At 40.8% G+C, this 13,407-nt stretch overlaps 1 protein-coding gene across 3 annotated transcripts in view; it reads left to right on the top strand.

The window, feature by feature from the left end:
* The window catches only part of PODN (podocan), a 32,142-nt gene that overhangs the window by 10,645 nt on the left and 8,090 nt on the right, over nucleotides 1–13,407 (top strand). For all 3 annotated transcript variants that reach the window (XM_080406278.1, XM_080406279.1, XM_080406280.1), the window contains 5 exons: nucleotides 943–1,036; nucleotides 2,626–2,690; nucleotides 6,905–7,014; nucleotides 9,263–9,419; nucleotides 11,422–11,537. In XM_080406278.1, coding sequence (XP_080262404.1) covers nucleotides 943–1,036; nucleotides 2,626–2,690; nucleotides 6,905–7,014; nucleotides 9,263–9,419; nucleotides 11,422–11,537 — 542 coding nt within the window. The remainder of the gene's footprint in view (nucleotides 1–942; nucleotides 1,037–2,625; nucleotides 2,691–6,904; nucleotides 7,015–9,262; nucleotides 9,420–11,421; nucleotides 11,538–13,407) is intronic.

Here is a 13,407-nt window from a genome sequence, read left to right as displayed (position 1 = left end):
GCTGTGCCCAGCGCTGGGGCAGGCACCCATCCCCTGCCTGTGCCCTGACACCTGAGAGCGTGGGTAGGGCTGGAGCACAGCAGCCCCAGCCATGTCTCCTCCTGAGCAGTGGCTGTAGTTCCAGGCTTTCAATGCCTCTTTGGCCCTTCACCAGCTGGGGTTTGTTACGGCTTCTATTTGCCAATTCTGTTCACTGGGTGAAGTGCAGATTTTATTCAGAGCTTTCCATCCAAGTGCAGCGTAGTTAGAAAAAACGTAATGTAAGCTGGCACCTTCCTCAGCAGATCTGTCCCAGGCGTGTGCTAGCTATGGCTCCTGCCTTTACTGCCAAAAGCAAAGAAGCTTTTTGGAGCAGCAGCTGTCACTTTCAGCGTATTGGCCTGGCTTCCAGCATGGTGGGTCCTTGACTGGTCCCTAGATGCTAAAACACTCAAATCAACTGTTAATGGTTAAAATGTTAGTCAGCATGTTAATGAAAATCTGATGGCAGTCACCCCCAACAGCAGAACCAGAGAAAGTTTAACTCTCCCTGCCCATGACAAGTTGTTTTTAAAATGACACTTGAATAACAGAAGCAGTAAACTTGGAAATCCACAGTGCCAACCTTGTAGCAAACGCTTCGCTGCAGCTACAAGGTTTGGCTGTGGCAGATGGATTGTAGGCCTTGCCAGGCGTAATCATACTCTTTGTATGCTACCAGTGCATAAGCCAGTTATTTCTGGAGATGAGCACAAGCTACAAAACTTGGTTCAGGCCTTCAGATGCTGCTGGGTTTGGATGTCTTGGTTTTGAGATGTGAGTCTGGCTCATTACAGAGAGAACTCTTGACAATGATTTGGCATGGTGGGTTCATTTCCAAATTTTATTGCAGGTCACAGTCTTGGTTTATTGGGATCCTTCTTGGATTACTTTGCTGATGATTAATACTCTCCATTTTCTTAGAATAACCAGATAGAAGAAATCTTTCCAGAAGAGCTCGCTCGTCTTTACAGACTGGAAACTCTCAATTTGCAAAACAACAGGCTAACTTCAAAAGGTAAGCCAGCAGAGCCATGAAGTGGACAGAGCCTGTGCCTCCAGAACACCAGTTAATGCACTGAGACCAGTGACAGCTGATAAGGAAAGCCACAGAGTGATGAATTAACTTGGTTGGAGTAGTTAGCTATAAGCCTCACTCCTTTGGCCATCACACAGATCATGGAGGCACTTTATCATGCGAAACATAATACTCAGTTTGTAAGAATGCAGCCTTACTGAACCAGTGGAGGAGACCTGGCAGCAGCACTGTGTACTGTGGCGTGAGATCTTCTTATCCAGGAAACTCCCTCTGGTCCCACAGGCATATCAATGCAATGCACTTGAGAACCAGAAACATCTACACGCTGAATGATTTCCTTCTGACTGACCTTGTTTCTTAGTCCACTTGTTTAGTTCAGTCTAGTCAGTCAGTTGGTGCAGTCCAGTTCAGTCCTTGTCGAATTTAGTATAATTACAAATATATATTGCAAATAAAACAACTTCTACCCTTCTAAAACCATTTTGATCTTTGTAGGTGGGTTTTGCTTGCTGAGTCATGTGCTTATTAGAGAAGTTTAAGGGGTTTGTAAAGGAAAGCAAAAGAGACAGAGGAACTGGAGTAAATAGTAAGAGGGGAGGATATGCAATACAAAAGCTGCAGTTGTTAACTTGTATGTTACCCAGTTGCTCTGAATGCTGTTGCTATCCCTATTCCACTGATAGAGAACAGCCTTTATTGAGAATGTGGGCATATGATGCATGGGACCCAAACCACAGCACTCTTACATGGCACAAGGAGGGCTGTGCTTAATTGATTCAGACTTTGACATTATTACCTTTTGAGGCCTAATGTTTCTTTCACAAGCTTCAGTGCAGCCCCGAGTTTCCAGTGTTTTGACGTGGGAAATAGCTTCACCTTTGACTTACAGTTATCTAAGTGCCAGGTGAAAATGTTATTTGCAGCCTTTCCACTGTGACAGCAATTGTGCTTGTGTGATCAGCTGGATGTGGAGCGATTCAGCTGAAAATTAATAATTATTGGGGGAGGGTAAGCTCTGAGTTCAGCTCTCAGCTGGTTACTGCGTGGCTATCTGGATTGTGGGGTAGCAGAACAAGAGAAGGGTTATGACATGCAGATACTGGTGTTATTTTGCCAACATAGTGGTCATAGATCAGACTGATCATTAAACCGCCTCGGATTATGTCCTTCCAAGAAAAATGATTTTCAGATTCATGAGCAAATGACAAAAGAAGCTTTTCAGATAGCATGGTTGCTGCAAGCTCCGATAATTGGCTGTGCAGCAAGTCTACACAGCTCTGTACCTGAGCCTTGCCAGTGGGGTTGGCCACAAGCCTTGCATGCTTAGGATTTTTAGTGGTCTTCCATTGCTATTACCAGTCTATATTTTTGTTTTGTTTTGTTTTTTAATTAAAAAAAAAACCACCAAAGGCAACAATAGGTCTGAATTAGATCGTTTCAGTGGCAATGAAAAATATTTAAATCTTGCATTAAAGGTATTGTCTGAGAGAGAAAGCTGCCTTCTGGTATTTTCACTCAGAGAGGCAATAAGGTGCCAATGTCACTGATCAGTTATTCCTGTTTTTAAGGGTTACCAGAGGAAGCATTTGAGCATCTGGAGAACCTGAATTACCTGTACCTGGCAAACAATAAGGTAAGAGGCTCAGAAGGCTTTCAGAGTTCTTTTCTAATTGAGTTCTGAAAGTTAAATAAGCAAGCCTTCAATTCTTTTAAAACATACACCCTACATAAAATTGTGCTAAAAGTGATATTCCATTGCAGGTTCATCTAAGGTCAAGACAATCAGTATGCTAAAAAATTAGAGGGTACACATGCCGGTATATTTTGAACACTTACTTATTTGTGCAACTGGTGAAAGGTTTCCCTTATGTGTGTAGGGAGGTACAGAGAGCCCCTGCATTTATAAATTACCACTGTCTTCAGTAGGCTTTGGACCAGCTGCATGCAGGTTTGGTAGCTGCCTGTATGCAAATAAGTTGTGTGGTAATGATGTGAAATGCTGCATATCTCATCAGATGAGGCTGGTTGAAAAATCTGTGAACAAACATGTCCTAAAACCTGTGTTTAAGTCATCAAGATCTGTGAAAAGCTATCCAGTTTTCCCTGGCTCCCATTCTTATTAGGTCTGATGGGGGTGGGGCGGGGATACCCACACAGAGTGAAACTGCGATTTATCAATTTATCCTTTTAGCTGCTCTGGTAGGAGTTTAATTTTTTTTTAACGGAGAAGGTCCTAGGTGCTTTCCTATTAATGATCCAAGTTGGATGTCATGACAGAAGCACATCTTTCCTGCCAAGGCTAGGAAATAACTTCTCACATATCCTTACCTCTGGGTGGTTCCCATTATGTCTGTCTTTATCCCCAGCGATTGTCCACAAATACTTCCTACAGAAGAAACTGGGATGCCACAGAAAAGTATAAGTTAAAACATCAGGCAGAGCTTCTTTTGTCTACAAAACCCCTGCCCTTCCATCCCCCCCCCTCTCTCTTTATATAGATACATTTATATACATGTCTGTATATATATTTTATTATCCTCTTAAAATCTGTGACCTTTTGATGTTTTGTTTATATACATGTGGCCACATTCAGGTTTCAGTCAGGCCAAGACACATCCAGAATCACTCCATAGATTTCTGTATGGAGTGATTGAGAATAGAACCCATTCCTTAGTACAGTAACATTGTGTTCTTTTCTCCCTTTCAAGCACCATTTCCATATAACAGTCTTGGCAGTTAATAACTCCATAAAAAGGAACAAGCCAGACTGTGACTAATATTCCAGAACTTTGCACTCCAATTTTCCCTGTGTGACAAAACAAAGTGTTTGGTTTTTCTGGCTTTACTGCAGAGAGGAAAGGATCCCAAAAGAAAATGCAAACGTCAGCGAATGTCAGAACTAGTTATAGTGAGAAGTTGTGGACCTACAAAAATAACACATTTCTTTATAAATCACAAGCCAGGACAAACCAGATTGGCTTCAGACTGCATCCACTTTACAGCAGGAAACACTGCAGATCAAGTAACTCTGGTATCTGGAGGAGAGCAGGGATTTGCTGGTAGTTTGCTCCTTGGTTTATGGATTATCTTAATGCTGCTTTATCTTCAATTGTGATCCCATCAGACATAGCTAAATTGTCTTTTGTTAAACTAGCATAGCTGGTGGGAGAAAAGAAATCATAATAGACTATTATCCTTCTGTGGCTTATGAGTAAAAAGTACTTCAAGTAAAGAATGGATGCTGTAGTTTCCTTTTCAGTTTTTCACCTCACTCTCATAATTTGTATCTATCACATGTTGTAACAGAAATCTCTTCCACCAAACTGTAGTCTGCGTCCTGAGCATTTTTTTTTTTTTAGTAAATTACTATTTACTGGTAAGCTGGTGATTTGGGTGACAGAAGGTTTTACATTCCTCAGTATCTCCAAAGTGAAATGGGATTCACCTGCATCCAGTACTTCTGTTTATATCAAAGCTTGTTATAAGCAAGGAAACTTGTTCCAAATCTAGTAATAACTTTTGTATAATCCTGCTGAATTCATTGGTTAACTCATTAGTTAACAGTGGAGAAACACTATCTGCCATATGGAAAGGCAGATCCAGCAGTAAAGCTGCAAAAAAATTGCAGCTGGAGAAATGCAAATTGCTACTTATTAGACAATATACCAGTCAAACCTACTCAGTCAACTTTATTTGTGCTAGCACAACAATCCAGCGTTAATCCTTCATGCAGTCAACCAGTGAAGATCAGTTAGTCTCATGACTTAAGTGCTGAAATGCCAAAGCAAATTCCTGAGCAAGTGGAAACTCTTTTTGGATGAAACTTCTCTTTCTCTTTCCCCTTTCTTGTGGTTCTGATATTTCTCATTTCACATATCTGAGCCATGCCCTTTGTTTTGTGTAAAAGTTATGACCTAACAGACCGTGTTTCTGGAGGAAAGCTTTAATGTGCCACTGTGTATGAAAGTGATAAAGTCTGTTTCCTGTGTTTGAATTCTCAATATTATGTCACGGTAGAGTCTTACTACTTCCTGAGGCACTGTCAGACCTTCCTAGTTGGAGATGAGTGCCTTTATCCACGTCCCTGAAATCATCTCTCCCAGATCAGGAGGTGAGAGATTACTGGTAAGGCCAAGAGCAGTACTGTGGCAACTGTAGTAATACGTAGGATGCCTGTTTCCATGGCTTACATACTGTCTGGAAGTACTGATAGGAATGTGATTTGCGGGAGAGATCTTTCTTGTGTTTGTGGCCATTAAGTGTTTAAGACGGCTTACGGATGGAGGGTTTGCCACAGGTGAAAATGAAAACCTGAAAATAATGTACTTTTATCTTTCAAAAATAGGACTGTATTATGAGTCCAGTAAATGACAGGTTCATGGATATAGTCCGTCAATGCACACTTGTCAAACTAGTAAAGAGAGTTCTAGGCAAACTTTAGGTAAATATGTAGTTGAAGGCTCAGGTTAGGTAGTTCTCCAATAAAGTGTCTGTTCTCTCACACGTTGTTCATCTTTTAGATATTTTTTGTTTTACACTATTATTAATAACCAATTGCAGTTTTATGGTAGTAAAAATTTGAAAAATCATTTTCTCATCCTGTGAGTCTTGCTGTGCCTTGCTGGCTGTAAGGACTGTATCACACAACAGCGCTGTGAGGAAGAAGCTTTACAGATTCAAAAAAGTTCAGGCAGGTCAGAAGGCAGATCTCTTCCATTGCCCAAGTTTCCCATCCTGATCTCAAAGCTTTAGATGACAAAGAATTCACTGTCTCCCTAGAAAAGATGTTCTCTCCAGAGCCCCTCAGTGTGTACATAAAATACTGTTAAGAGTGGTTTCATTAGTGCTGTATTTGACTTCTGTAGCCACTGTGATTGCACCTGCCTACGGCAATTCATTATAGTCTTCTGCTTATGTACTCAAGGGTCGTATCTACTACAGCATCTGTTACCCAAGGGTTTAATCTTGATGCATAAATCTGGGTTTATGCTTTCCAGAAGACTGTTCTCCAGCCTGTATTATAACCCGTATTCCTGGTTTCTAGCTGAATGGCTTTGCTATTAGCACCCGCAGTGAATCTAGCTGTTGTATTTTCTGGATGCTCTGTAAAACTGAGCTTTTTTGATCACTAGTTTTTACTCCACCAATTTTTGTTCAGATGCAGATGTTCCTAGCATTATTTTTTTAAACCACTGGTGAAAATCGCAATAGACCAGGCGCAAACACATCAAATCCCATACCTCTCATCAACTACAAAGTTTTTGAGACAGGACCTTTCTATATTTTGTTTCTGATACATCGCTTGTTTAATGAACAAAATATCACTGTACAGTAGGTCTTTGCTTTGAAGTCCCATTTGATATTCCATGGCTCAGAAGCATCCCTGTCCTTTGGGAACCTGAATCCTCCATTGAAAAGATCATTGTAAATGTATGCAATATTGGAACAGACATATGAAGTGACACTTCCCCCCGCATTTTACTTTCATAAGAGAGTAAGTAGTAGGCCACTGTGAGGTGGGTTGGATTTTTTTGGCACAGCAGACTGGGGAGTTAGGAACAACAAGAAACAAAGTGTTTGCTCTCTGAATAACAATTTCTTGACTTCTTCTATCAAAAAGAGTCAGGACTCTTCCAACCAAAACAAACATTCACATATCTCTAAGCAAAAGTCTGTCTCCTTCCTGGAGAGATTAGTGAGTGAGGACAATTTGTTTTTGTTCATGTAATCTGTATTTAGTTTAATTTATTTTTGCCTGTTTAGCGAAAATAAAGTTGCAAGTGTTATGTTGCTGGTCTAATAATTGATTAAAACATTGTTGCATTTAATTGTATATTTCTTTTACAGCTAACAGTGGCTCCGAAATTCCTACCAAATACCTTGATCAGTGCAGATTTTGCAGCCAATTATCTCACCAAGATATATGGGCTCACATTTGGACAGAAACCAAACTTGAGGTGACGGATTGGGAAGTAAAACAATAAGTGTTCTGCCACTGGTTGGGTGCAGTTGGTGGGTGATAAGAAACTATCTGGCTAAACCACGTTATTGCCTACATATGTTTTTTGGAAAGAAGCTGACTGTTTGTTATTCTCAGCATGAAAGATCAAATAATCTCTCAGACAAACACATTCCAAGGGCTTTTACTAGCTGCCAGACACTTACATAGATAAAAATTAAATTGTCTCCATTTTATTTGTTATGAGTTTGAAAAGAACAACTTTGGTTTCTCAAAATGGAGACTAACTGTTCAGAAATCTCTAGTTTTGTTGTAGTCCATTAATTTAAATAAATAGAATCAGGTTAAGAGTATAGCACTCAGCGTAGCTGAATATAATTCAACTATATCAAAGCTAAACCTTTAGCACCTTCAGAAGTGGTTCATACCCTCAGATCTGGTTTCACAGGTCTCTGCTAGTTTCAGGTTGTGATTTTCTCAGCTGCATCCAGTGCAGCACATTGGCCCATCTCAAATTCAGATGCACATAGATCACCTCCTATGGGAGGTGATTTTCCGAAGGCATTTTGAGTAATCTGTGTGGGCACTGCAGCATCTAAATCCTGCAAAGACATCTCAAACTCCCGCTAGCAATCTATGCGCCCAAGCATTTGGAAGTTTGGAAGTAGTTAATAATAGCTGACCCAGTTGAACTCCCAGAGCCCAGTCTTGTGATGAACTGGAGAACTCCCTATTCCCACTCTGTACTTCCTAGGCCTTTAGTCTCATAGGGTCTTGGTAGCTGAAAAGGCTGAGTCACTCACTGATTTCTGGCAGTATCAAATCATGAAAGAATCTAGATTTATGTATGTGTTCTTTAACCTGAGTTGCAGAAGCTGCTGTATTTTGATTTCATATTAAAATTCCTGTACTCTTCTGAAGTGATTTTCACACTTTCCTATACCAGCACTCGTTTTAATCAGAACAGTAACCCATTGATTTCCAAGATTGCTGATATAAAATCCTAACACAGTTGTTTCAGTTTGTTTATTTGCCCTCAGCAGAGTTCATCAGTCTCAGACTGATTATTTGGAAAGCAAGGTTTTCAGAAAGGCAAATATTTGTGAGTTAAAAGTACAGCTGACCATGCAGGGTGAACAATATTTTCAGTGTGGCTCTGAACTCCCTGGAGCGTGTGAGCACACAATTGTGTTTCCACACTGAGCCTTTTCTTCCTTCCAGAAGGATGTTGCCAAGTTCCCTGCAACTGGTAGAGAATCCAAGAACAAGTTAAGAAAGTGCACTTTGACACTGTGCTCTTTTGCAGTTTTAACCTGTCTCTACAGTTTTAGTTGCCTGCTGCATATTGGGGTAAACATGGGAAAGGAAGAGGCAGTCAAAGTCAATAAAATCCTGTAATTTATTTTGTTAAAAAGAAGTCAAATGAATTCATTTAGCAGTTAAGCCAATGAAAAGCAGAAATAACTTCACAGGGGTCTATTGTTTTGTACGGAATTAAAACCTGTGTAAAAAAAAATAAATCCGTTTTTCAAAATCTGACTGGAGAAACATTTCTGTGAGTATTAAAGATTAAAAGTAAGAAGAGCAAAGAGAAAATAAGAAGCTCTCTTTCTCTTGATCCCAACAGTTCAATAAAAACCAAAACTCTTCCAGTCTGAGTAAATCTGCTGTCTTTCTGTCAATATTCTATGCCTTTCTGAGTTCTAGGAGTAAGAGAGAAACTGTTTCCTGGGTATTTCCAGCCTTCATGAGGGGCAGAAAGAATGGAGGGGTGAGAGACAGCCCTTTCTATAAAGATCTACAGGTTGATTTTTTTCAAGCCCAAGAAGCCCAGATTTAATTCCAAATAGAAGTTAAAATTGGGGGCATATCTATTTAATCAGAGATTAGTTTTAACCCTCTTGAGTGAGGCCACCACGCTGCCATTCTTTGTTGCAAAGCACTGCACAATCCCAGACTTGCACTTTGTTTCTTTTTAAGAAGATAAGGCTACTTGTGAAATTTGTATTCACATCCAGGTCTGGAATTTCAATAGGCATAAATTTCAGAGAGTATTTGGACCAGCCATTTGGTTTTGCATGCTATGCCCCTTGCTAAATTAAAGGGCACATTTTAAAAACAAATCTAATTACCTCAGGAAAAGAAGAAAAGATTGAAATATAGTTTTCAAAGAACTTTCTCTTGGTGAACAAAAAGCCTCAGATCTCACTATCTGTTTTACTTCATCTTTTTCCTCCTTCCAATAGATCTGTATATCTTCATAACAACAAACTTTCAGATGCTGGGTTACCTGATAATATGTTCAATGGCTCTGATAATGTGGAGATACTCATCATGTCCAGCAATTTCTTGAAGTATGTTCCAAAGAATCTCCCTCCAGCACTATATAAATTACACTTAAAGGTAATGACAGCAAGGTTTCGTATTCCTTTACAATTGTGACAAAGTACCGTGTTTGTATGGGATTCAAACCATACAGCCAAGCCATTTCATTGTGCTTGGAAACGTTCCCAGGCCCATTGTCTCATTTGCTACATCCTCAACAGTAGCTGTCTCCCGTGTCCTTACTTTTTTGTTCATAAGTAGTAACAGTGTGTTTTTGCAAAACACAAAAATGCTCACAGGGGACAAAAATGCTTTTCTGTGTTTTCAGGGGAATGTATTGCAGATGCCTGTGTGGTAGCATTGTTGGTCTCTTCCTTGCATATAGTGATACTAATGTGTACTAGTACAGGAAGGTAGATCATTCTCCATGGCTATCCGGTGACTGGCCTCACAGTTAAGTTTGCCACTGACCATGCTCTTTCTCCTGACAGCTGCTCACCCGCTACGTACTAGCTTTGTTCGCTAACTGATTTCACATAGACTACTGTTTCCTAGCATCAGTGATTTTTGTTTGCTACTGAACTGGCAATTCAGACAACAGAGGAAGTTTGGATCAGTGGGTCTTTACTGCTACAACTTCTCCAGCAATAGTGCAATAGCAGAAGCTGTGGTATTAACTAGTCTCCAGCATTTTGAATTCTGTGTCATCTGATTTTGATAAAAATGCTTCATCATGTCTGTGCTAGAGATCCCGGTCTTGTTAACAATGGGAGAGCTGCAGCAGTGGGGAGTCGTGGTTCTGCTTGCTCCTGGTGTTGACAGCTCCTTGGACCTGGGTAGACTGGAGTCTGTTATCAGCCCCTGGACTTAGGCAGTTCTGTGTTGCCTCCCAGCTTTCTTTTCCCTTGAACATTTCACCACTAATTCCCATTAAAGTCTTCTGGAAAACAGGCTTTTCCAGCTTGAAGAAAAGTGAAGGCAGTCTGATCTTTCAAACTGCTGGACTTTCTCTGCAAAGTGTGAAGTTACTAGTCCCCTGAATTTTATGGCCATTTATTGTAATCATTAGTTCCCAACAGGGTCTCAGACTGCAAGGACTACACTCTGAACTCCTGTTCTTCCCTGCTGTCACCAGTTGCGTTAAGGGTGGAGGAGCTGAAGAGAGAAATGCACATTTTGTTTTCAAGTGCACTGCCTCTCAGTAGTAACATTTACCTTTATATTTTGACTGGGGAAAAAACAGGACAGTGAGAAATGAGAGACAGCCAATGGTGGACCAGAAGTGTCTAAAAGGTGTACCTTAGATGGGACAGATCCTTTTTTCTTTTTTCCTTTCACTATTCATTGAGACGCTCAGCCACATCTGTCTTTGGTGATATCCACTTTATATTAGTTGTCACATGAATCTACTCCAGTCTGTCCGTCATGTTATTGTATAGACATGGATTCTGGGAAGTTTAACAAATTCAGTGTCAGTGTTCTATACATCCTTTCATAATTCGTGGTGGTTTATCCTTTTCTAATTCCTAGAGTTCTGATTTGAAATTTCTAAGTGGGATTTAGTTTTATATTTTTTTGTGTGTCTGCCTGCAGGCTACTCCAAAGTGACACTAAGGCAATAGGAATAATTATTTTGGAATCTACATTGCAGGAACTAACTGTACCTTTTGGAATGCTATTAATGATAGAAGGATGGCTCGTTCCCAGCTTCCAACCTAATTCTTTATGATGAAATCTGTCTTAGAAAATCCAGAAGTTTTGAGCAAGCTCCAGAGGTAGTTGCCTAGCTTACATTATACATTTGTACGTAGGTGGAAAGACTACAAGTACAGAATAAACCTGTCTGGGGGGCAGGGACTGAATTCTAACTCCTTAGCCCAAAGATTCCATGAGGAATCAATAAAAATAGGTTGTAATATTTCAGTCTAGCATTAGTATTTATTTCTTAATTATAAGCCCCCTGAAATATCTTATGTCTAGCCCTTTTGAAGTTTCACTGCCTGGTGTTAGTTGAGCAGAACCTGAATGTCTTGTGTTGTTTCATGCCAAATAATGTGCTTTGTGCTTCTGGTGACTCTAGAACAACAAGCTAGAGAAGATTCCCAAAGGAGCCTTCAGTGAACTTACAGGTCTGCGGGAGCTGTATTTACAGAATAACTACTTGACTAATGAAGGAATGGACAATGAAACTTTCTGGTGAGACTGAGATCTGTAGTTTGTACCTTTGTGTCTGTCTATCTCTTCTGGTACAGTAGTACATCTGCTGAATAAAGTAAAACTTTAAAAGTACATTTAGTAAAACCTGCATGACGATATGCATGTCTCTGCTAAGTCTATGCGAAAAGGCTTAGATTCAGATGCTGCCATTCGAAAGCAAAGGTCTGGGTGAGCAGTTTGAATTCACACTGCAGAATACTTTTATACAAAAGACACAACACTGAACATCAGACTGCATCGCTCCCTGATTGCCACAGACCCGACTGCACCAGGTACTAAGTGCCTTCTGGGAAAAGGCCACGTAGAACAATGTTGAAAGCTGGTCTCTGTTCTTCCGAACCAGTCAAAAGTGAGGTTCCTTGGGACTTCCCAGTTCGAGGGCAGTTCGCTGGAAGTTTAGGCCAGACCTTCGTCTTTGCTAAAGCCACTTCTGTGTTTCCGTGAAGGTGACTTGAAAGCAGCCACAGATACACAGTTGTGAATTCATCTGGCACAGCTATACCTCAGGGCAGATGGTTGTTGGAGTAGGCAGGGATGCAATGGTGCTGTTCAATAGCCAGATGGCTGCAAAAGCTTTGCTACAAACTGGTGCAGCAAAAATAGCCTTTGGCTGTCCTAAATTTAGCCTGGGACTTAGCACTTCAAAAAGTTAACATTTGTGTCTCTGCTTGCACGGAGTGCTGCCCTTGTTCTACCTGAAAATTTGGATCACATAATCTGTCCTGCCCATAGCTTAATTCTGTAACCTTTTCTGATCTCCGTACATGAAAATGTATCAAACTGTGCTTTACTTTTCCACTTCCCAGTTCCAGAAACCTCCCTTAGTAATTTACCTTAGCCGTGTTGTGTCCACCTCCAGGTTATGTTGGACGTACCATTTCCGTTAAGATTCTGGTGAACAGAGTACAGTGGCTGTAGCTGAGGCACAAGTCATAGCAGAAGGGGTGGGTATTGCTCCTTGCTCTCATGGTACTGTCTGTGCAGCACAGCACAGTGCTATTGAGATGTACCCAAACTGGGGAAACGTTACAACTTGCGTCAATGAAGTGCTTTACCCATAGAGTATATTTGCTCATTCAGAGCATTCTTGGATAGCTGTGAATGGCAGTGTAGTAACCAGTAAGTAATGTCTGTAATGCATTAGTTCTCGCATTTCCTGAAAACTTTCTAGTCATCTGCAGTGGGTTATGTAGTGCCATGCAGATCAAAAGTCTCATTTGAATGAGAAACTGACTTGAAATACAAGGGAATACAAGGCTTCTCAGTCCTGGCATATAATGCCATTGATCCACATCCAGTTGGTATAAATGGCTGGTCTAAGGATTTATTTTAGCCTCAACTGAGTCCGTGGAATCCAGATTCAGTAGCTTACACAAAGCAGCTCTAGCCCTGAGTCGCTTCCATAATGCTGGAGGGTCAGAAGAAGTTCACTGCCTTAGCCTAGGACACTGAATTAGCATTTCTGCTTTTCGTAAGAGTAATATTTCATCATCTATAAAGCAGACCTGCATTTCAGTTTCAATACACACTTTCAGAGAGACAGAAATTACTCATGCTCAGACTACATTTTTGTGAACCTGAGAGCTAAATTCTGTGTTCTGGTGGTGCTCCCATGGTGTCGTTCTTGTGGTATTTGTTCACTGAAATTGCTCATATGTTGCTGCCTGTGGTGTCAAATGAGATAACAGTAGGCTGCAAAACTGATCTCAGGTCTCAGCCCAGTGGCTAAATGTCTGTGGACTCCAGCGGGTTCTCTGGCTGGTATGGCTGGGGAGCAATGGTGGTGCCTAGTCCTGATCCCTAATGGCAGTACGGGAGCTCCCTGCTTTGCTGTCCAAATCAGTCATAT

The sequence above is a fragment of the Falco punctatus genome (genome assembly GCF_963210335.1).
Source record: "Falco punctatus genome assembly, chromosome: 11".
Lineage (NCBI taxonomy): Eukaryota > Metazoa > Chordata > Aves > Falconiformes > Falconidae > Falco > Falco punctatus.
The sequence above is the reverse complement of the archived record's forward strand: the minus strand, read 5'-3'. Positions and strand labels throughout refer to the sequence as shown.